The sequence below is a fragment of the Nicotiana tomentosiformis genome, chromosome 5 (assembly GCF_000390325.3).
Source record: "Nicotiana tomentosiformis chromosome 5, ASM39032v3, whole genome shotgun sequence".
Classification (NCBI taxonomy): Eukaryota; Viridiplantae; Streptophyta; class Magnoliopsida; order Solanales; family Solanaceae; genus Nicotiana; species Nicotiana tomentosiformis.
The window spans coordinates 121,536,420-121,559,131 of NC_090816.1; the positions used below are offsets into that span (position 1 = coordinate 121,536,420).

Sequence of the window (22,712 nt, forward strand, 5' to 3'; positions counted from 1 at the left end):
ACCCGCTAGCTCAATTGGACTCTTAATCTAGACCAATAACATAATTAAGAACAACTTTTTATCTACTACATCTCCTCTACTTACTATCTCTACATATAACGATGCACTTTTAAATATGGTAGTTGCTCAATCTTTCTAACTCCTTGTGCCATTTGGATTCATTTTGCCCTCGTATGTGTAGTTCCAGTATAATATTCTTCATCCTCTGAAGGCTTGATATCTTCTTTCCTTGAAATCTTCGTTGGTTCCTCTCTGCCCAGACATGGTAAATCACAACTGCAAACAGGAATCCTAGCATGTGAGCTCGAACTCTGCATGAACTTCTCTTCGTTAACCATTTAATCTCAGCATTCCAGCTACCAATTTGATGTCTTTCATCCAGCCATTTTAACAATGCTTCCCACATATTCTTGGAATAATCACATTAAAAAAAGAGGTGCTCCATTGCCTCCTTAGTGTCCTTCCCACAAAGCACACAGTCACTTGATATTGATAGTCCCCACTTCTTTAGGCAATCCAGTGTAGCTAGCTTTCTATGCATGGCCAACTACAGAATGAATTGATGCCTTGGTAATACTTTTGAATCAATTGCAATCCTTTTCCATGACACTTAGGGTGCTGAGGAATTGTTGAAACATACATCTTTTTAATACTGAACTTCTCATTTATACAGTATTTATTCAGATCAACAAAGGAATCATTTTGTATTAGCCATTCCCTAGTGTCAAAGATCTTCCTAACTAGCCAGCAGGCCTGCTTAGGAGTGTGCATAGACATTATGTCCTCCCCTTTGATATAGAAACGGTGTATCCATTGGATCCACATGGTGTCCTTTTTTGCATTGATTGCCCATATAAGCTTACATAAAGTAGCTTTGTTCCAGTTAGACACATCAAGGACATTCAAACCTCTAGCTGAGAGTGGCATACAGATTTTATCCCAAGCAATAAGTGCTCTCTTCGAAGGTTCATTACTCCCAGTCCAAAGGAAAGTTCTACAACCAGTCACAATCAGCTTAGTTATCTTTTTTGGCAATAAGAATACCTACGCCCAGTAGGTCAGCATTTCAAATATCACACTCTGGATCAATTGTAACCGACCACTATAAGATAGGAATTTAGCAGTCCAGCAATTGAGTCGTGCAATAATCCTTTCAATCAATGGCATGCATTGTTGGATATATAGCTTTTTAGAGGACAAAGGAACTCCAAGGTACTTGAATGGAAACTCTCTTGCTGTTAATTGCATTTCTGTGAGAATCAATTCTTTGAACTCCCTTGATACCCCTGTAATATACAATGCACTTTTTTCATATTTTCTTTAAGCCCTAACACCTCTGAAAAATGTTGAAACCTGCTCAAAAGTAAGCTTATGGATAGCTTATCTGCTCTGCAACACATGATCAGGCCATCAGTAAAACATATATGGGCTATATTCTTTCTGGAACACCTCAGATGGTAATTGAAGTGTGGAATGCACTCTAGTGTCTTCAGTGATCGATTCAGGTATTCCATCACCAATACAAATAGGTAGGGAGACATTGGATCTCCCTGCCTAAGCCCCTTCTTTGCTTGAAATTTGGTAGTCAATCCTCCATTTATCAGCAGAGAATAACTGACAGTTGTCACACACTCTATCACAAGCTGTACAAACTTCACAGGCATACCAAATTCTATCAGTATCATTTTTAGGAACGACCACTCGACTGAGTCATATGCTTTCCGTATGTCAACTTTGATCAAACACCTTGGGGAGACCCCTTTCTTAGTGTAGCCTTTAACCAACTCATGTGCAATAATAACATTGTCCAATATGTTCCTCCCTTTTATAAATGTTGATTGAGAAGGCCCAACACGTAGTCAACCACAATCTTTAATTTTGTCATTATGATCTTTTCAATGAGTTTGTAAACTGTAGAGCATCATGCTATGGGTATAAACTCCTTAACAAATGTAGGACTGTTAACTTTAAGAACCAGTGAAATTGTTGTACAATTAATACTTCTCAACATTTTTCCATTTGCAAAGAATTCCTGTATAGCTTGTTTGACTTCTCCTCCAATAAGACCCCAGTATGTTTTAAAGAATTCAGCAGGGAATCCATCTATACCTGGTGCTTTTTTATTAGGCAATTCTTTGAGGGCCTGATCTATGTCCTTTTCTGTTATTGGGATATTAAGTTCTCTTTGTTGTTCTTTGGTGAGACAAGGTCCATTTCTGGCTATATCGATATCAATACATGGCAATTCAGCAGCACAAGTTCCCAATAAAGATTGGAAAAATCCTATAAATTCTTGCTCTATCAGTTTTGGTCAGTGATACTGGATCCTTGATCATTGTAGATGGAACCAATTATGTTCTTAGCCTGCCTAGCCTCTAGATGCGCATGAAAGAAGTTAGTATTTTGGTCTCCAGTATTTATACACATTGCTCTAGATCTCTGCCGAATCACTTGCTCATTAATTTGTAACTTTAAAATCCCTAGTCTCGGCTCTATTTAAGAAAATTAATATGCATAACAAACATAATAGTATAATTAAAGCATGATGTAGATTTAAGACTACCCGGATATTTCATGGAATATAGTTACGCACGGACTCTCGTCACCTAGTGCGTACGTAGCTCCCCACACAAGTAGAACACAACAAGATACACCTAAGGGGATGAGTTCCCTCTTACAAAGTTAGGCAAGAGACTTACCTCGTTCTCAAGCTCACTTTCGGTCCACAAATCTGCTCTAAATCCTCAACTTGATGCTAAATAACCCGAAACTAGTCAAGTATTATATAAATTAATCAATATACACTCACAAGTTTATAATTTAACTACTAGAGTAATTACCCAACCCAAATTAGAAGTTTTCTAAAATTTATCCCTAGGCCCATATGCCCAAATTTCGAAAATGTTTGAATATAAATGTTACCCATAACCTCACGAACTCAAATATATAATTTTCACCCAATTCCTTAATCATTTTCGTGGTTAAATCCCATTTTTATCAAAACCTAGGTTTTTCAACTAACCCATGATTTTCACAATTTTACATATTAATATCTACCCATAATCTATATATTAAACTCACATTGGATAGAAATTACTTACTTTCAATATCTAGGTGGAAATCTCTCTCCAAGAAGCACCAAAATTGGCCAAGGAATGAAAAATGAGAGAAAAATGGCCTAAGTCCCACTTTAAAACATTCTGCCCAGGTCAGTGCCTTCATCGCGATCGCGGACAAGCCCTCGTGATCGCGAAGGCAAAATTGAAGAACCTAGAAAAATTCCTCTTCGAGATCCCGAGAGGACACTCGCGAACGCGATGTACTGGGTTGCCTCCTCATCGCGAATACGTGCTCTCACTCGCGAACGCATAAGGTAACTAGGTTGCCCAAGCCCTCGATTCTACGCGAACGCGACAGGTCTCCCGCGAACGTGAAGGCCACTGGCCCCAAGCCTCCGTGAATACGACCTCGACTTTGCAAACGCGAAGCACAAAACCCAACCCAGTCCAATTACATCATCGCGAACGTGAGGCCTGCTCCACCTTCGCGAAAAAGGAAACCAGAACAACAGATAGCAGATTTTTGAACTCAACTCCAGGTGGTCCGAAACTCACTCGAGCCACCCGAGACCCCGTCCAACTGCACCAATAAGTCCATAAACATAATACGGACCTGCTCGAACTCTCAAAACGCATAAACAACATCAAAACTAAGAATCGCACCCCAAAACCAAATTGAATCAAATTATGAACTTCAAGTTTTTAACTTACTCCAAACGCGCTGAATCATTCTTAGACTACTTAGAATAATACCAAATTTTGCGTGCAAGTCTCAAATCACCATACGAAACTATTCCGAGACTCAGAATTCCAAACGGACCTCGATAACACTGAATCCTACTTCAAATTAAATTTAAAGAACTTGAAAACCTTAAATGTGCCAACTCTCAATATTAAGCGCTAAAACGCTCCCGGGTTATCTAAAACCCGATCTGAATATATGCCCAAGTCCAAAATCATCATACGAACCTATTGGGACTGTCAAATCCAGGTTCCGAGGTCGTTTACTCAAAATGTTGACTCAAGGCAAACTTAACCCTTTTAAGCCAATAATAAGGATCTAAGTGTTCTGATTTCAACTCGAACCCTTCCAAACCCGAACTAACCATCCCATCAAGTTATTAGACAGTAAAAGCACATACGAGGAGTCTTATTTAAGGGAACGAGGATCTAAAAGGCAAAAACGTCCGATCGGGTCGTTACATTCTCCACCTCTTAAACAAACATTCGTCCTCGAACGGGTCTAGAATCATACCTGGAGTGCTGAATAAGTGTGGGTATCTGCTCCGCATGTCCTTCTTGATCTCCCAAGTCACCTCCTCGACTGTTTGGCCCCTCCACTGAACCTTTACCGCAGAAACTTGGACCTCAATTGGCAAACATGCCTGTCAACAATGGCAACTGGCTCCTCCTCATAATGCAGACTCTCATCTAGTTGAACCGTGTTGCAGTCTAACACACGCGACCTGTCGGCATGACACTTCCGGAGCATAGACACGTGGAAGACTGGATGAACTCCCGATAGACTGGGAGGCAAAGAAAGCTCATAAGCAACCTCCCCAACTCGCCTCAACACCTCAAATGGACCTATAAACCTTGGGCTCAACTTGCCCTTCTTACCGAACCTCATGACTCCCTTCATCGGTGAGACTTTCAAGAGAACCTTCTGGCCCCCCATAAATGATAAATCATGCGCCTTCTGATTTGCGTAAATCTTCTATCTAGACTGTGCTATGCGAAGTCGCTCCTGAATCAACTTTACCGTTTCCAAGGCATCCTTCACCAAATCAGTACCATATAACTTAGCCTCGCCGGGCTCAAACCATTCGATGGGCGAACGACATCGCCGACAATATAAAGCCTCAAATGGAGCTATTGTCACTCAGTTTTGTCCCACTTTTCATGTACTTTACTCCATTGTGCTTCTATTTCATTTACAAAGTCAAAGTATCATTTTTACCAACATTTCAAGATATTACCATTGTTCTTATTGCTACCATTTTTATTATTTTCTCAATCAATTAATATCATTATTATAATTGTCACTTTTTATTAACACAAAAGTACGTTTTAAAAAAATATATTTGACATTACTATGGCAATTTACGTTTGCTAGGACACTTGACAAGGCATGGTTATTCTATTATTTTAATTAACACATTGTTCAATTTTGTATTCCTTAAATTAAAATTTTATTCATCCCTATTGTACTAATTTTTGGAGAAAAAGTAGAAGCCAAGAAATCTACAACAAAAGGAAAGGGTCCCAACGGACTAATCCTTTAGTTGGAAAAAAATTCCATGACATCCTCTCATAATCTTACCTTTTCAAAAGATCTGGACATTTTTATAAAGTTATCTTCTTACCATCTCATTCCCTTACCCAAAATCATTCTTCTATATACCATTTTTACTACCTTCCCCAACGGCTGGATTCTCTTTTCCCTCTATTTATATCCTTTTTCCTTCATTCTTTTAGGTGTCACGATCCAAAATTCATTAAGGTCATGATAGCGCCAGACACCACTGTCAGGCAAGCCAACAATAATTACTTAATTTGGTTCTTATCTTAATATTTTAGAAATCATATTTTTCTTCAATTTAATAGTAAAAGTTGGAATCTATAGTGTAAATAATAATATTTTTATTAATTTCAATACAGAACAACCCATAATCACTCTAAAATCCGGTGTCATAAGTGCATGAGTATCAACTAAGAAGTAAAAATAAAGTACAACATCTGTCCGGAATACAACTTACAGAGGAAAAATATAAATACTCTGAGGGAGACTCTGTTGGTTGCGGGTCGTAATATGGAATACAGTTCACGTAAGTCCCCGCGTGCATACACGCCTCTGCTCTCACAAGGCCACTAGTCACATATGTACCTGCACAAAAATGTGCAGCAAGAGTAGTATGAGTACGTAATCAACGTGTACCCAGTAAGTATCAAGCCTAACCCCGGAGAAGTAGTGATGAGGGTTCGACTTCGACACTCACTAATGGTCCAATAATATCAAGTACAGTAAAGAGGTAAGTAAATATGAGGCAGAGTAAATAAGTGAGATAAATAAGTATGAATCAGGTGGTACAAATCCCCCTCTTTACGAAGAACTCAAGCTCTCTATTAGAAATTTTTACCTTAACCGGAGCATATATATAGATATAGTGGATCTCATCAGATAGATTGTCATAACTCAAATCGGAAAAACTCACAGATACACTGGCTTCTTGCCAAAGATTACGCACGATTCCATGAGGATATGATATAGAAAATGTCGAGGCGTACGGACCGATCCAACATAAAAATTTAAACTGTGCACTGCCAAAGGTCGAACGGCCCGAACCATAGATACATCTATTAAACTGCCGAGGTGAACGGCCTGCTCCCATAAGAGTGTGGTACATAAATCCTGCCAAGGCGATCAGCCCGATCCCATAAGAGTGAAATACATAATCCTGCCGAGGCGAACGGCCTGATCCCATTAGAATAAGAAGCTTTGACGGGTCTTTGACCCCACTCACGAATAAATATGTGAGTTACAATTTCTTTAATAAAAAAACCTTTTAATGAAGTATATATATATATCACGGAAACATGCCTTAGGAGGAGTAAAGTTATTCGGTGACTAATAGTGAACACGTGAAGTCTCTATAATAGCAAGTCTAGTCTCAAGTAGGAATGTAAAACAGAGAAATTTAATAGGCGAGAAAATTCTCAAATAGTGCAGCTACAACATGATGTGAACCTAAGCCTACCCGGACAATAACATGAATGTAGCTACGTACGGGCTCTCGTCATCTTGCGCGTACGTAGCTCCCACAACAAGTAGCATACACCAATATACAACACATAGGGGTAATATTTTCCCCTCACAGAGTTAGACATGAGACTTACCTCACTTCGACGTTTCAAAACCGGCTCCAACACCGCTCTAACACCTCAAACCGGTGACCACCGATCCAAAACTAGTCAAATAAGATGCAACCCAATCAAAATGTACTCTAATACTCATAATTAATCAATTTATAACAATTTCCAACTCCGATAAAAAAAATCGATAAAGCAACCCACGGGCCCACGTGCCCGGATTCCGAATATTTTCGAAGATAAACTTTACCCATAACACCACGAACTCAAATACATAATTTATTCCAAAATCCATGTCCAGTTTCGTGATCAAAATCCAAAAATATAAATTTCTAGGTTTTTCTTCAAAATCCCAAATTTACACATATTTTCAAGTCTAAATCCATATATAATCTAAGTATTTGACTTGCAATAGGTGGGAATCACTTACCTTGACATAGATGACGAAAATATCCCTTCTAAGAGCTCCAAAGATCGCCCAACCAAATGAAAAATGGAGGAAAATGGCCAAATCCCGTCTTTTAAAAACCTCACTGCCCAGGCGACCCTTCTTCGCAAACGCGACACATCCCTCGCGTTCGCGAGGCTCAACAACCTCACGCCCAGAAATCTCTCTTCGCGTTCGCGGCACTCTGATCGCGTTCACGAAGGCCAGTTGCCCAGACCCCTCGCGTTCGTTTTCCCTTCTACGCGTTCGCGTAGGCCAAATGGCCTTAGGCCCATCTCCCCCTTTCTTCTTCGCGTTCGCGTCGCCTTAGCCGCGTTCGCGAAGGCTTGCCCCAGCTCTTGCTTTGCGTTCGCGAAAGCCAACCCATCAGCCTCACCATTTCATCTACGCGAACGCGGGACTTCCTTCGCTTTCGCGAAGAAGGACACCAGACACTAGCAACAGCAGTCCAAAACAGCTCGAAATTATCCGAAACCATCCCGAAACACACCCGAGGCCCCTAGGACCCCGTCCAAATCGCACAAACCAGTCCCATATTATAACACGGACCTACTCGAGGTCTCAAATCACATCAAACAATATCAAAATTATGAATCGCACCCCAATTCAACTTAATGAACTTTAAATTTTCAAATTTCTACATTCGATGCTGAAACCCATCAAATAACGTCCGATTGATCTCAAATTTTACACACAAGTAACATTCGACATTACGGACCTACTCCAACTCCCGAAATCTGATTCCGACCCCGACATTACGGACCCACTCCTACTCCAACTCCCGACATTACGGACCTACTCCAACTCAAAACGACCGGTCGGATCGTTACATAACGGGGCATATGCATAGACAGTGATCTTTTTTCCAAGACACTACACACATCCTCACTCTAATATTCTCCATACGCATAGAGACACTAGTAGATTAATACACCTCTGTCATCACAACTACTTACTCAATACACCCTGCAATTACTACTATTTTTTCAGCTCTGCTTTTATACTCTATTCACTCTCGTGCTTCTCAATTGCTGGTCTTTTCCATCGCGCTAGCTTTGATGTTTTTATCGTCCCTATTATTGCGATTCTACTACTTTGTTGGCTGGAAGTTAGAGTAGTGTTTGAATTATCAATATTGCTACTATTGCCTTCTCATGTCGCGAACCTTGGAAACCGTGAGCCATCTTAACCAGTCTGTTATTATTCATGGACTACTATTACTGATCGTGATTCGGCAATGGCTGAATATTTTCTGGTTTTCTTATTTTTCGTTACTGATTCTGCATTTCGTCACTGGTTAGTTTCGTGAACGACACATTATAATTCCTGTATGTGATAGTTATTTGTAGAATAGAGTAGTTCTCCTTTTCATTTTTATTTTTTATTTTATTTTATTTTTTATATTAGCTTTATTTTACTCTCACTGTGTATTTCTGTTTCTGTATGCCCTTGGCTATGCCGAATGACGTGCGGCATTCCATTGAAATGCATGCTAAGTTATTTACTAGGTACGTCATTTGAATCTCAGTATGTGCTTAACACTACTTGTGTGTCGGCATTCCATTGAATTTGTTTGTTACTTACCGCTGCTATGGATTCTTTGCCACCCTTATTTGGAGTAAATTTTATGGTTGGTCATTCAACTTTATGTTCATTACGTAAAAGTTATTTTTTTTTTATTTTTGTTACGTAAAAATTATTTAACTTTGTATTCATTACCTAAAAGTTACTTTCCTTTTATTTGTTACACAAAAATCATTTTACTTTGCTCTATTTATCACAAAAGTCACCCTGGTCAGATTTACAATATATTTACCTGAAAAGACTATTATGCCCTTAACATTATAAATCCTCCTATTTATATAATACATTCTATATGATATACTATATAATATATTTTTACCTAGTTATTTTACTTATATTTAAAATAACTTTAAATTGTTTTATCTATCACCCTCCACTTCCAACCAAGAGGTTGTGAGTTCGAGTCACCCCAAGAGCAAGGTGGAGAGTTCTTGGAGGGAAGGATGCCAATGGTCATTTGGAAACAACCTCTCTACCCCAGGGTAGGGGTAAGGTCTGCGTACACACTACCCTCCCCAAACTCCACTAGTGGGATTATACTAGGTTGTTGTATTTATCATTTTTATAATATATTAATACATTTAATTTTTTCATGGAAATCACTTTATTTAATCATATTTAAACATGAACATATTTTAATTATCAAAACAATAAAAAAATATTTATTTTTTAATATTTATTTGAAATAATAACAAACAAATTTGCTTAACAATTTTTTTTTATAGTCAATAAAATTTTAAAAACAAATCAAAGATATTTGTATTTAATATTAAAATTTTTAAAGTTTTATCTATTAATATTATTTATTTGAAAGTATTAATCTGATGTGTCATTGTGTTAAATGTGGGCATTTTATTTATTGGATTAATGAGTATGGGTTGGCTGATAAATCAGAAAAGCTTTGAAAATTAAATTCAATATCTTGAAAATTAACGTTAAGAAAAAAATTAAATGTACAAATATATTATAAAAATAATAAATAAATAAATAATATCAAGTTATTTTAATTATAAGTAAAATACATGGGTAAAAGTATATTATATAGCATATAATATAGAAGGTATTACATAAATGAGATGATTTAAAGGTCATAATAGACTTTTTAGGCGAATGATTTGTAAAATCTGGTCAAAGTGACTTGTGATAACTAGAGCATAGTAAAATGATTTTTGCGTAACAAAAGAAAGAAAAATGACTTTTGGGTAATGAACATAAAGTTAAATGACTTTTGCGTAACAAAAGAAAGAAAAATGACTTTTGGATAATAAACACAAAGTTGAATGACCACCCATGAAATTTACTCTCATTATTTGCTTCGATTTTTACTAATTATTGATAGCATATTTTTCTAGTACCGTACCTATAGGATTTAAATACACGAAAGAGTAGCTTTGTTTTGTGTTGCTTTAACAATAATAATAACGTCTTGTAGCGTTCTTGGACTCAATAAGTATACTCAGCTTTCTTCTTTAATATTGAAAACTCTGAAGTATTTTGAACCCCTCATCGGTATTGATATTGAACAAATCAGTAACTTGTGCTTTCTTTCCATGGTGCAAAAATTATTTGTATAAGTTCTACTTGTGCTTTCTTTCCATGGAGCAAAAATTATTTATATAAGTTCTGTCTTAGTCTTTACAAAAGAATCTGTCTATTTAAGGCTTGGACCTAATTACGATCTTTGTATATAAGTGAACTTTCCCGTATACAAGTCTTTTAAGAAAAAATATAATCACGAGTCTTACTTTAATCTATGTCTTTCTCGCCTATTGGTACATAAAACAAACACGCTACTTCATCCTTTATTGTTTTCTAATAATATTTGCATAGCATTCTTGGTTTGTGTCCATTCTTTAGATTTTTAGAATCCGCTTCATCGCTTTTATTATTCTGGAGGCTAACATGAGCCATTTTCTTGTATTATGTGCTAGTCCTTACGTGCTTATCCTATTTGATGCTTAGCTAAATCAAAATAGAAACCTTAGCTTTTATTCGAGTCTAGGTCTTCCCTTTAGAGAATATCCAACGCCTCATGGACTATAGGAATGAGACAGGTAGACCTATTAAGACACGATTTAGAATTAACTAGTGTGTTTTAGGTAACAACTCAAAAATAGCAGTAAGGGTAGAAGAGATGATATACAAATTGCTCGAATAGTCATTACACTTTGGCTATAAAAGTCTTAAAAGGTTTTGCACGGGAATTGATACACTAAGAGTAAAAATTTTGGTCCCCTTTTAACTATTTAACGGATCATCCTAATATATTTCATTTGTGCGGGATAGCTAGATTTTGTTTCAATTTTGTATGTTTTCAATTATAGTGACAGTCGTTCTTTTAGTTAGTAGCGTCACTCGGTTTCTTTGACGTCTTTTATTTACATATACTTTTGTTGTCTAAAGTTGTTTTAAACAAATTCGTTTGAGTATTATTATTTTCGTTCTTTTACTTTCTTTGTCACTTGGTACAATTAATGATTAATGGCATGTGTAACCACTTAGCTATTAATAATAATTAATCAATTGGCATGCTTAATCACTTAGTTTACTTTATTTTTTGGTCAAAATAAAAAAATTTATTCAACCAAGTGTATATATGTACATCCTTTTGGACTCTAGGACTAGTTCTCTATAGTCAATACTTATCTGAGTAGCATCTCAACCTACACAGAGAATTTAAAGAATCTTAGGAAAACAATTCAGACTCTTAACACTTTTTGCCATTTGTGATATCTCTGCCCTCTAAGTATGCAGCTGGAGGACAATTTCTCTTATTCTATACCCATTCTCTTTCTTTTCCTGCTGAAACCTTCGGCTATTTCGTTCCTGCCAAACATGGTAAACAGTGACAGCAAACAGCCATCTTACAATTTCTTGTCTTGCTCTGCCTCCCCTCGTTCTTTTAGCCATCCAATTTAGTTCTTCATTCCATGTAGTTATCTGTCTAGGTTATCCTATCCATCGCAGCAAGGTAGCCCATATTTGTCTTGAATAGATACATCCAAAGAACAGATGTGTAAAGGTTTCATCCTCGCTTGAATTGCATAAAACACATTCCTTAGGAACATGAATCCCCCATCTTTCCAGTCGATCAATGGTAGCCAATCGTTGTCGAACTGCAAGCCATGTGTTCCTATAGTAATGTGTTTCCAAGGTACCTTCTGGTACTGTGGACATAGAGCTAGGTATGCTTTCTTTATGCTGAAACCTTCCTCTGTAGCGAATTTCTGCAGTTCCACTGTAAGGTCCTTGTCCCTATACCAGTTCCTTGCATCAAAAAATTTCCTCACAAGCCAGTATGCTTGTTTAGATGTTGGCATAGTGGCTAAGTCTCTATTTTTTATATAGAATCCATGAATCCATAGTACCCAAAGAGACTTTTTTCTTATGATCACTGCCCAAAGAAGTTTACAGAGATTGCTGCTTTGTTCCATGTGTGAAAGTTTATGAGATTTAAACCTTCAGCTGACTTGGGCATACATAGATGTTTCCATGACACTAGTGTCTTCCTCGATGCATCACAGCTTCCTGTCCAAAGAAATGTTCTGCAGATACTCGTTAATAATTGAATTACTTTCTTTGGTAATAGGAAGACTTGAGCCCAATATGTTTGCATCTCAAACAGCACGCTTTTGATCAATTGTAATCTTCCACTATATGATAGCAGCTTGGTAGTCCAGCATTTGATTTTTGATGTCATTCTCTCTACTAAGGGCATACACTGCTGTGTAGTGAGTTTCATAGAAGAAAGGGGAACACCAAGATACTTAAAGGGCATCTCTCCTAAAGTAAATTGCATTTCGGTCAAAATTTGTTCCTTTAACGTTGTTGGGACACCGGTAATATACAGAGAACTTTTGTTCAAATTTGCTCTAAGCTAGAAACATCCGAGAAGTGGTTGAATGCTTGGAGCAATAACTGGATTGATATTCTATCCGCTCGACAACACATTATGAGATTATCCGCAAAATATATATGCACCAACTTCATCGTCCCACACCTTGGATGGTAGTTGAAGTCAGGGTTATGTTGTAGTTGCTTGAGGGTCCTGTTCAAGTATTCCATCGCCAGAACAAAAAGGTAAGGAGACATAAGGCCCCCTGCCTCAATCCCTTTTTTGCCACAAACTTAGGAGTAAGCCCTCCATTGATTAGGAGTGAGTAGCTCACTGTGGTAACACATTCCATGATCCAGTCCACAAACTTCCCAGGCAAGCCAAATTCCAACAGTACATTCTTTAGAAAACCTCACTCCACTGAATCATATGCTTTCCTTATGTCAATTTTGATAAGACATCTAGGTGATAATCCTTTCCGAGTATAGCCTTTAACTAATTCATGAGCCACTATAACATTGTCCAATATACTCCTCCCTGATATGAAAGCTGATTGGGATGGCCCAACTAAAGAATCCACTACTATTTTCAACCTGGCAGTGAGAATTTTTGCTATAAGCTTGTACATAGTAGTGCAGCAAGCTATAGGTCTATACTCTTTCACATATGTTGGATTAGAGACCTTGGGTACTAATGTTATTGTAGTACAGTTGATCTCCTTTAATAGTTTTCCATTGTCAAAGAACTATAGAATAGCCTGAGTAACTTCTTCTCCTATTATTCCCTAAAACTCCTTAAAGAATTTTGTAGTGAACCCATCTATTCTAGGAGACTTGTCATTAGGTAAATCCCTCAATGCCTGGATCACTTCCATTTCTGTGACAGGTTGAACAAAAGCTTGTTGTTGATCTTTATTGAGGCATGGTCCATCTTTGGCATAGTAGGTGTTTAGGCATGGTAACTCATGAGCACTTATTCCTAGCAGTTGAAAGAAGTTTGTGAATTCTCTTTGCACCTGTGTAGACTCTGTTAGTTGCACTCCTTGATCATTCCATATTGACACAATATTATTCCTCCATTGTCTAGCTTTGAGTTGAGCATGAAAGTACTTAGAGTTGGAATTCCCATGATTGATCCAGACAGCTTTAGATTTTTATCTAAGCACTCTTTCATGAATAGTAGACCATTTCTCTAGTTCCTGCAGTATCTCTCTCTCTGCCAAAATCAGCTGTGGATTATAGAGATCATTTCCCAATTCACTCTGTATGTCACTGAGCTTTTACTATAATTCCTCTAATTTATGATCTAGTGATGACATTTCTATGTTCATGGTCATAGATACTTGCTCAATATGCTTCAACTTCTTGCATACTCTGTACATAGTATGCCCTGTGATGTTAACCTCCCAAGCTTTTTGAGTGGCCTCTTTGAATGCTTCCTGATACAGTAGCACATTCAGCAATCTGAAGGGCTTGGGTAATCTCTGTCTAGGCACAATGGTAGAGATGAGGATAGGTGAGTGATATGAGCATCCCGGATTAAGATAACAAGCTTCCAGATTGCCATAATTGGTGAATCATTGATCATTGCCAAGAGCCCAATCAATTAAGCTATAAATTCTATTCTCAGGATCTTGCTTATTACTCTATGAAAACTGACATCCCTTCCTTCTGATTTGGCCCAAGCCAACTTCATCTATACAGTCCTGAAAATCTTGTGTTTCTGCTTGTTGGATTGGAGCCCTATTAACTCTATCATGGACCAACAAAACTGTATTGAAATCCCCCATTATCACCCATTATTCTGTCATATTGTTGTTGATCCTTTTCAATTGCTCCCAAATTTGATTTCTACCTTCAATTGTGTTATACCCATACATGTAATTGGTATGGAAAGCAAATCTAGAGTATTTGTCTTTCACATAGTAGTGCACTACTTGAGGATGTGATGATATAATCCTAACTGTAACCTGTTATGGCTTCCAACATACCTATATTCTGCCGTTAGGACTTGAGTTATAGTCTGCATCCACCTGTTAGTCAGCCCCCAATTTCCTCTTTATTCTCTCAGCTTTATTAGCTTTAATTTTAGTCTCAAGTCAGCCAATTAGAACCACCTTATTCTTAAGCAGAAAGGATTTTAACTATTTTTTTCTTGTAGGGCTTATTCATCCCTCTAATATTCCATGATCCAAAAATCATGGTGGATTCTTATTGACTGGACTAGTAACCCTTACCACATTGCTAGTGGCTTTCTCTGTATCAATTCTTAAGGCACTGAACTTGTTCTGTCTTAGCATCCTCTCCATTTCAATGCTTTCCCGTATCTTATCTTGTATCTTTGGCTTCTTCATTATGTGCTTTCCTATATCATTATTGTTTGCTTTCTCCATAGGCATATCTTCAGATTGTTGGCCATTTATTATCACATTGACAACATCATTTGAGCTCTCAGGTCGTTCAGCTGTTGATACTTGTATCTGTTCATTCCCCACATCTTTGTTTGGGATAGGATCAAATTTGGCCCTCCACTCCTTCTTTTGGTGTTTCCTCCCCTTGTTCACTTGCTGCTGCTTCCAGTTACCAGTGTCATCTAGTTCCTTCTTACAGCTACCTGTGACATGTCCCATTTAAAGACAGTCTTGACAAAATAGAGGCTTCCATTCATATTCCACAACCTGCATTCGACATTACCCATTGGGCATCTCTAATGGAATTTCGTCTGGCAATGGTTGGGATATGTCCATTTCAATTAGCATCCTAGAATAAGCAATTCTATCTTCCTGTGTTGTAAGCTTATCAGTGCAAATTGGTCGCCCTAGACAACTGGCTATTCTGCCTAAATTTCCAGTAGTCCAAAATTGGATACTTAAATTTGGTAACATTACCCACATAGGAATGATTTGGTCAGGCTCATTACTCATCTGAAAATCTGGACTCCATTGCTTGAGCACTAAAGGTATGTGATTGAAGGTATACGGCCCATTCTGCAGTATTGTGTTCTTATCTTCCTCACAATCAAATTTGAACATGAAGTACTCGTCGTTATGGAGAAATACCTGAGGGGTAGTGACTGAGTTCCATACGCCATAAACAAATTTTAGCATCTCCTTGAATGTAGGATTTCCTCCAATTACATACCCAACTAAGGCTAGACTCCATTTCTGCTTCTGCTCTTCAATTTCTCGTGGGTTCAATTTAACTACCTTGACACCGTCCTTCAGTACCGGCGAGTAGTATTCAAGTTTCATTCCCAATTGTTGTTGTCGATTCCCTTTAACCACTTCCGCCATAGTAAGCTTAATTTCATTAGATTTGGCTGAGAAAGTGAGCTTCCTTGCTGCATTTGAAGCTCCTACTCCTAGATCGTGTGGAGTCTCTTCCTCTCTTGGTTGAATCACCATTTGCATTACTGTTGGAGCACTCCCCATCCCTGGCATCCAATGCATCAATTAAATCGGCGTTAGTGATTGGGGAACTCTAGATTCTGGTGTTATTTTCCTAGATGTACCTTCATTAGCTTTAGGTGAGGCCGGCGCTGGAGCAACCTGCCGCTTCTTCCTCGCCATTTCAACTAGTGGCGCATGTTAGTAACCCTAACGTAATATGCGCCTAAAGTCTGCTACTTTTGCGATTCTTGCAAGTGGGGAATTTTAAATTTAAAAGAACATATTAATCACTTAGTTTACTTAATAACTCATATAATCCCACCTAGTTTAAAATTCGGCTGGGAACCACATTTGTGGACCTCAAAAAGTGCCTAACACCTTCTCTTTGAGGTAATTTGAACCCTTACCCCATCTTTGGTGACGCAAACTAGTCAAATCAGAGTTATATGCAAATAGGTGCTCTTATGCGCCTTAAAAATCATTAGGTGACGAATCTTTTCTTTAACACCCATTTAAAAGAGTTGTCACACGTCAACCCGTTTTTGCGAGAAAATAGGGCGCGACAGGAGCCATCTCGATGCTGGACTAATAACTGTTGTTGTAAGCAAACTCGGCCAAAGGCAAAAATCGATCCCACTGCCCTCAGAAGTCAATCGCACATGCTCTGAGCATATCCTCCAAGATCTGAACCGTCCGCTTCGACTGTCCGTCGGTCTGCGGATGAAAGGCTAAGCTAAGCTCTACCCGGGTCCCCAACTCACTTTGTAGTGCCCTCCAGAAATGCGAAGTAAACTGAGGGCCTCTATCTGATATGATGGAAATAGGCACACCATGTAACCGAAAAATCTCCTGAATGTAAATCTGGGCCAATCTCTCTGAAGGATACGTAGTCACAATCGGAATGAAGTGTGCTGACTTGGTTAACCTGTCGACAATGACCCAAACTGCATCAAACTTCCTCAAGGTCCGTAGCAACCCAACTACGAAGTCCATAGTGATGCGCTCTCATTTCCACTCAGGTATAACCATATGCTGAAGTAGGTCACCTGGCCTTTGATGCTTACACTTAACCTACTGGCAATTTAGGCACCTCGCTACATACTCAACTATGTTCTTCTTCATCTGTCGACACCAATAATGCTACCTCAAGTTGCGATACATCTTCGTGCTACCTGAATGAATAGAATACCGAGAATTGTGTGCCTCCTCTAGAATCTTCTCCCTCAATCCATCAACATTAGGAACACATAGACGAATCTGGAGTCGCAGAACACCACCCTCAATGATAGTAACCTACTTGGAACCACCATGTAGTACCGTCTCCCTAAGAACCAATAAGTGCGGATCTTCGAACTGACGAGCCTTGATCAACTCGAATAATGAAGATTGAGCGAAGACGCATGCAAGAACTCGGCTCGTCTCTAAAATATCCAACCTCACAAGTCTGTTAGCCAAGGACTGAATGTCCAAAGCTAATAGCCCCTCCTTTGCTGAAATGAATGCCAAACTACCCATACTCTCCATTTTTCTGCTCGAGGCATCCGCAACCACATTCGCCTTGCCATATGGTAAAGGATGGTAATATCATAATCTTTTAGTAACTCAAGCCACATGCGCTGCATCAAATTGATATCCCTCTTCTTGAATAGATGCTGCAAGCTGCGATGATCGGTGTAAACGTCACATGACACCCCATAGAGATAATGCCTCCAGATCTTGAGAGCATGAACTATCGCGGTCAACTCCAAATCATGTATGGGGTAATTCTTCTCGTGGGGCTTCAGCTAACGTGAAGCATATGCAACAACTCGCCCCTCCTACATCAATACACAACCCAAGCCAATGCATGAAGCGTAAGAATACATAGTATACATCCCTGAACTGGAAGGCAACACTAACACCAATGTTAAAGTCAATGCGGTCTTGAGCTTCTAGAAGCTCGCCTCGCAATCATCGGACCATCGGATTAGAGCACCCTTCTGGGTAAACCTAGTCAAAGGTGTTGCAATAGATGAGAAGCCCTCCATAAACCAATAATAATAACCTGCTAATTCCAAGAAGCTCCTGATCTCGGTCTCTGTGGTAGGACGAGGCCAACTCTGAATTGCCTCGATCTTCCTATGATCTACCTTAATAACCTCGCCTGATACAACATGTCCCAAGAATGCCACAGAATTTACCCAGAACTCACACTTGGAGAACTTAGCATATAGCTTCTGTTCCCGCAAGGTCTGAAGCACTACTCTCAAATTTCGCTCGTGCTCCTCCATGCTACGCGAGTAGATCAATATGTCATCAATGAAGACAATAAAAAACGAGTCAATATATGGCCTGAACACCCGATTCATCAAATCCATAAATGCCAATGCGGCATTAGTCCAGCCGAAGGACATCACTAGAAACTCATAATGGCCATATCTAGTCCGGAAAGCCATCTTCGGAACATCCGAATCACAAATCTTCAACTGATGATACCCCGATCTCAAGCCGATCTTAGAGAACACCCTGGTACCCTATAAATGGTCAAACAAATCATCAATACGTGATAACAGGTACTTGTTATTAATGGTAACTTTGTTCAATTGTCTGTAATCAATGCACATCCGCATAGTCCCATCTTTATTCTTCACGAACAAAACCGGTACACCCCAAGGAGACACACTCGGTCTGACGATCCCCTTTGCTAGCAACTCCTCAAGCTGTCCTTTCAACTCTTTCAACTCTTTCAGAACCATGCGGTACGGTGAAATAGAGATAGGCTGGGTACCTGGAGCCAAATCAATACAGAAATTGATATCACGATCTGGTGGCATGCCTGAAAGATTAGAAGGAAACGCATATGTGAACTCCCAGACCACGAGAACTGAATTAATCAACGGAGTATCTGTAGTAGTATTCTGAACATAAGCTAGATAAGCCAAACAACCCTCCTCGGCCATGTGTCGAGCCTTCAGAAAAGAGATAACCTGACTAGATGCACTGACAGACGAACCCTTCCACTCTAATCTAGGCAACTCTGGCATTGCCAAGGTAACAGTCTTGGCATGGCAATCAAGGGCGAAATGATATGGGGACAACCAGTCCATGCCCAGTATGACCTTAAAGTCGGTCATATCAAGCAATAGAAGATCCGTTCTAGTCTCATAACCATAGAAAGTCATGATACAGGACCGATAGATCCAATCCACAACAATAAAATTTCCCACTGGAGTGGACACATATACGGGAGCACCCAAGGACTCGGGATGAATACCTAGAAAATGAGAAAACAGAGATGAAACATATGAATATGTAGACCCTAGATCAAATAGTACTGAAGCATCCCTACTACAGACAGAAATAATACATGTGATCACGGCATCTTACACTACTACATCTGGTCTGGATGGAAGGCATAGAACCTAGCTGGAGCACCACCTGACTGGCCTCCACATCTAGGATGGCCCTTACCCACCTACCCTCCGCCTTTGGGTGGCCGGACGGCTGGTGCGGCAGATGGTGCTGTAATCATAGGCTGATGACCCTACTATACTGCCTTACCCCGAAGTTTAGGACAAAACCTCTTCATATGGCTCGGATCCCTGCACTTATAATAACCCCTCTGAATGGTGGGCTGCTGACTTGAAGTCTGACCCTGATGGCCTGAATACCCACTGGAGGAATCTTAAATAGCTGGCGGGCGGTTGGAGCTCTCTGGTATAGCGCTAAAATAGGGCCACACTTGAGCACCCCGAGAAGGCGACGGTGTTGGATATGTGGGCCTGCGAGACTGACCCCTCACAAAATGACCTCTGCCCCCAAACGGAGCACCGCTGAACCCTCCAAAATAATGAAACTGCTTGTCCCTCGACACCTGCTCTCGACTCTACTGATGAATACCCTCGATCCTCCGAGCTATCTCCACAACCAGCTCGTAAGAGGTCCCCATCTCAACCCCTCGGGCCATAGTGGCCTGGATACCACAGTGCAAACCTGCAAGAAACCTCTACACTCTCTCTGCATCAGTAGAGAGTATCCTAAGTGCACGGTGAGACAACTTAGAGAATCTCGCCTCATAGTCGGTCACCGACACCTGACACCTGCTGGAGCTTCTCGAACTGAAATCGCAGCACTTCCCTATGGGAGGGTGGATTATATGTATCTAGAAAGAGGCATATGAATTGGTCCTAAGTCAAGGGAGGAGAACCCGCTGACCTGCCGAGAAGATAGAACTACCACCATCTATGGGCCCTACCCTCAAGCTGAAAGGTGACATTGAAAGTAAGGTCTAAGCTTTTGAGCGGCGACTACGAGAGCCAAGGCTAATATTTTGAGATGTGGATAACGAGTTTCTACTCCCGATAAAACTTTGCTAACATAATAGATAGAAGATTGCGTACCTTCGTCTTCCCGAACTAGAACGGCACTTACCGCTACCTCCGAGACCGCTAAGTATACTAGAAACTACTCACCTTCCTCCGATTTGGATAGTAACAGAGGGCTTCATAAATACCATTTCAGGTCTTTTAGAGCCTATTGGCATTTCGGAGTCCATTCAAAGTTGTTCTTCTTCTTCAGGAGTGAGAAGATGTGATGGCATTTTTCTGAGGACTGAGAAATGAACCTGCTCAGAACTGCTAGTCTTCCGGTTAGCCTTTGAACTTCTTTCACATTTGTCAGTTGGTCTAGGATATCATCCATGGCTTTAATCTTTTCGGGATTGACTTTTATCCCCTTTTGTGACATAAAAAAAAACCTAAAAATTTCCCAGAGCTGACTCCGAATGCACACTTTTCGGGATTAAGTTTCATGTTGTGCTTCCTTAGGATGTCAAAGGTTTCTTGGAGGTGTTTTAGATGGTCACATGCGTTCAAAGACTTAACCAATATATCATCTATGTAAGCTTCCATTATTTTTCCTATTTGCTTTTTGAACATTTTGTTCACGAGCCTCTGATAAGTGGCTCCGACGTTCTTAAGCCCAAAAGGCATCACATTGTAGAAATATGTACCAAAGTTCATTGTGAACGAAGTTTTTTCCTGATCCTCCGAGTTCATTTTGATTTGGTTGTACCTGAAATAGGCATGGAGGAAACTCATCAACTCATGCCCGCCGTTGCATCAATCATTTGATCAATGTTTGGCAATGGGAACAAGTTTTTTTAGCATGCCTTATTCAGATCTTTATAATCTACGCACATGCAAAATTTATTATTCTTTTTTGGAAATACTACTACATTAGCTAGCCAGTCGGGATACTTTACCTCCCATATTGAACTGATATCAAGAAATCGAGTTATATCTTCTTTGACAAACTTGTTTCTAACCTCGGCGATCGGACACTTCTTTTGCCTTACCCGATGGATGCTGGGATCCAGGATTAACTTGTGCATAGCCGCCTCTGGAAGGATACTTGTCATATCTGCATGCGACCATACAAAACAATCAATATTAATTTTAAGAAATTCTATAAATCCTTACCTAATCTTGGTGTATAATCATGTCCCCAAGTGGAACTTCCTTTCTAGGAACATTTTGAACAATGCCAAATGTTTGAGTTCTTCCGCCGTGAATTTGGTTGCGTCTATTTCTTTAGGTACCTTGAAATACCTTGGTACCTGATAGGATTCCGACGGCTCCTCCCCTTTGTTGTCTTCATTTGATTCGGGAAGGGGCATCGGTTCCTATAATTGCTATGTCATGTGTTCCTTCTCTTTAATGCTGGAAACCGAGATCATGTTCATCTCCATTGCACCGGTTAATCTCCCTTTATTTGTTTGATTCCTTCTGGATTTGGGAATTTCAGAAGTTGATGGTATGTTGATGGCACAACCTTCATCTGTTGTATCCATGGTCTTCCAAGAATAATTTTATAGCCCATGTCGACGTCTACTACTTCAAACAAGGTAGTCTTCATAACCCTTTCGACATTTGTGGGCAGCAGAATCCCCCATCGGGTTGTCACACATACTAGGTTGAATCCGGCGAGGAGCTTTGTTGCCGGAATGATGCTTCCGGTTAGCTTGGCTTGCTCTAGCACTCTCCATTGAATGATATTGGCTGAACTTCCTGGGTCCACCAAAATGCGTTTAATTTTAAAATCTAGAACATTAAGAGAAATTACCAGGGCATCGTTGGGTGGTAGTAGGAGTCCATCGGCATCTTCCTCTATGAAGGTGATATTGTCCTCGGAGACTTCCCGAAATCTCTTGCTATAGGTTACTGATACCTTTGTCATTTTTGCTGTCGAAAAGGTTACACCATTAATCTCGTTTCCCCTGAAAATCATGTTGATCGTTAGTCGAGGACGATCTTCTCCTATCTTCGAGGGTTCTATATTATCCCAGTTGCGATGTTAATTGTTTTTGGCCCGGTCACTTAAGAACTCTTTGAGATAGCCATTTTTCAACAACGTCCTCATCTCCTCGCACAGATGTCAGCAGTCCCCAGTTCGATGGTAGTTAGTCCCATGATACTCGCACCACAGAGTAGGATCTCTTTGGCGGGGATCAGATCTCATTGGCCTTGAGAACCGCGCTTTCTTAATGTT

At 39.6% G+C, this 22,712-nt stretch overlaps 3 protein-coding genes across 3 annotated transcripts; all 3 read right to left on the reverse strand.

The window, feature by feature from the left end:
* Nucleotides 1-525: 525 nt before the first annotated feature.
* Nucleotides 526-1,685, reverse strand: LOC138893084 (uncharacterized). Its single transcript, XM_070176855.1, has 3 exons — nucleotides 1,450-1,685; nucleotides 1,217-1,286; nucleotides 526-1,044 (listed from the first exon to the last, which is right to left on the reverse strand). Exons 1-3 carry the CDS (start codon nucleotides 1,683-1,685, stop codon nucleotides 526-528), a joined length of 825 nt encoding a protein of 274 aa, XP_070032956.1.
* A 16,992-nt stretch (nucleotides 1,686-18,677) lies between these two features.
* On the reverse strand, nucleotides 18,678-21,840 carry LOC138893085 (uncharacterized). The gene is made up of 5 exons (XM_070176856.1): nucleotides 21,773-21,840; nucleotides 21,520-21,584; nucleotides 19,177-19,437; nucleotides 18,952-19,068; nucleotides 18,678-18,697 (listed from the first exon to the last, which is right to left on the reverse strand). The coding sequence occupies exons 1-5, from the start codon at nucleotides 21,838-21,840 to the stop codon at nucleotides 18,678-18,680; spliced, it is 531 nt and encodes a 176-aa protein (XP_070032957.1).
* An 80-nt stretch (nucleotides 21,841-21,920) lies between these two features.
* On the reverse strand, nucleotides 21,921-22,400 carry LOC138893086 (uncharacterized). Its single transcript, XM_070176857.1, has one exon. The coding sequence runs from the start codon at nucleotides 22,398-22,400 to the stop codon at nucleotides 21,921-21,923; it is 480 nt and encodes a 159-aa protein (XP_070032958.1).
* Nucleotides 22,401-22,712: the final 312 nt, after the last annotated feature.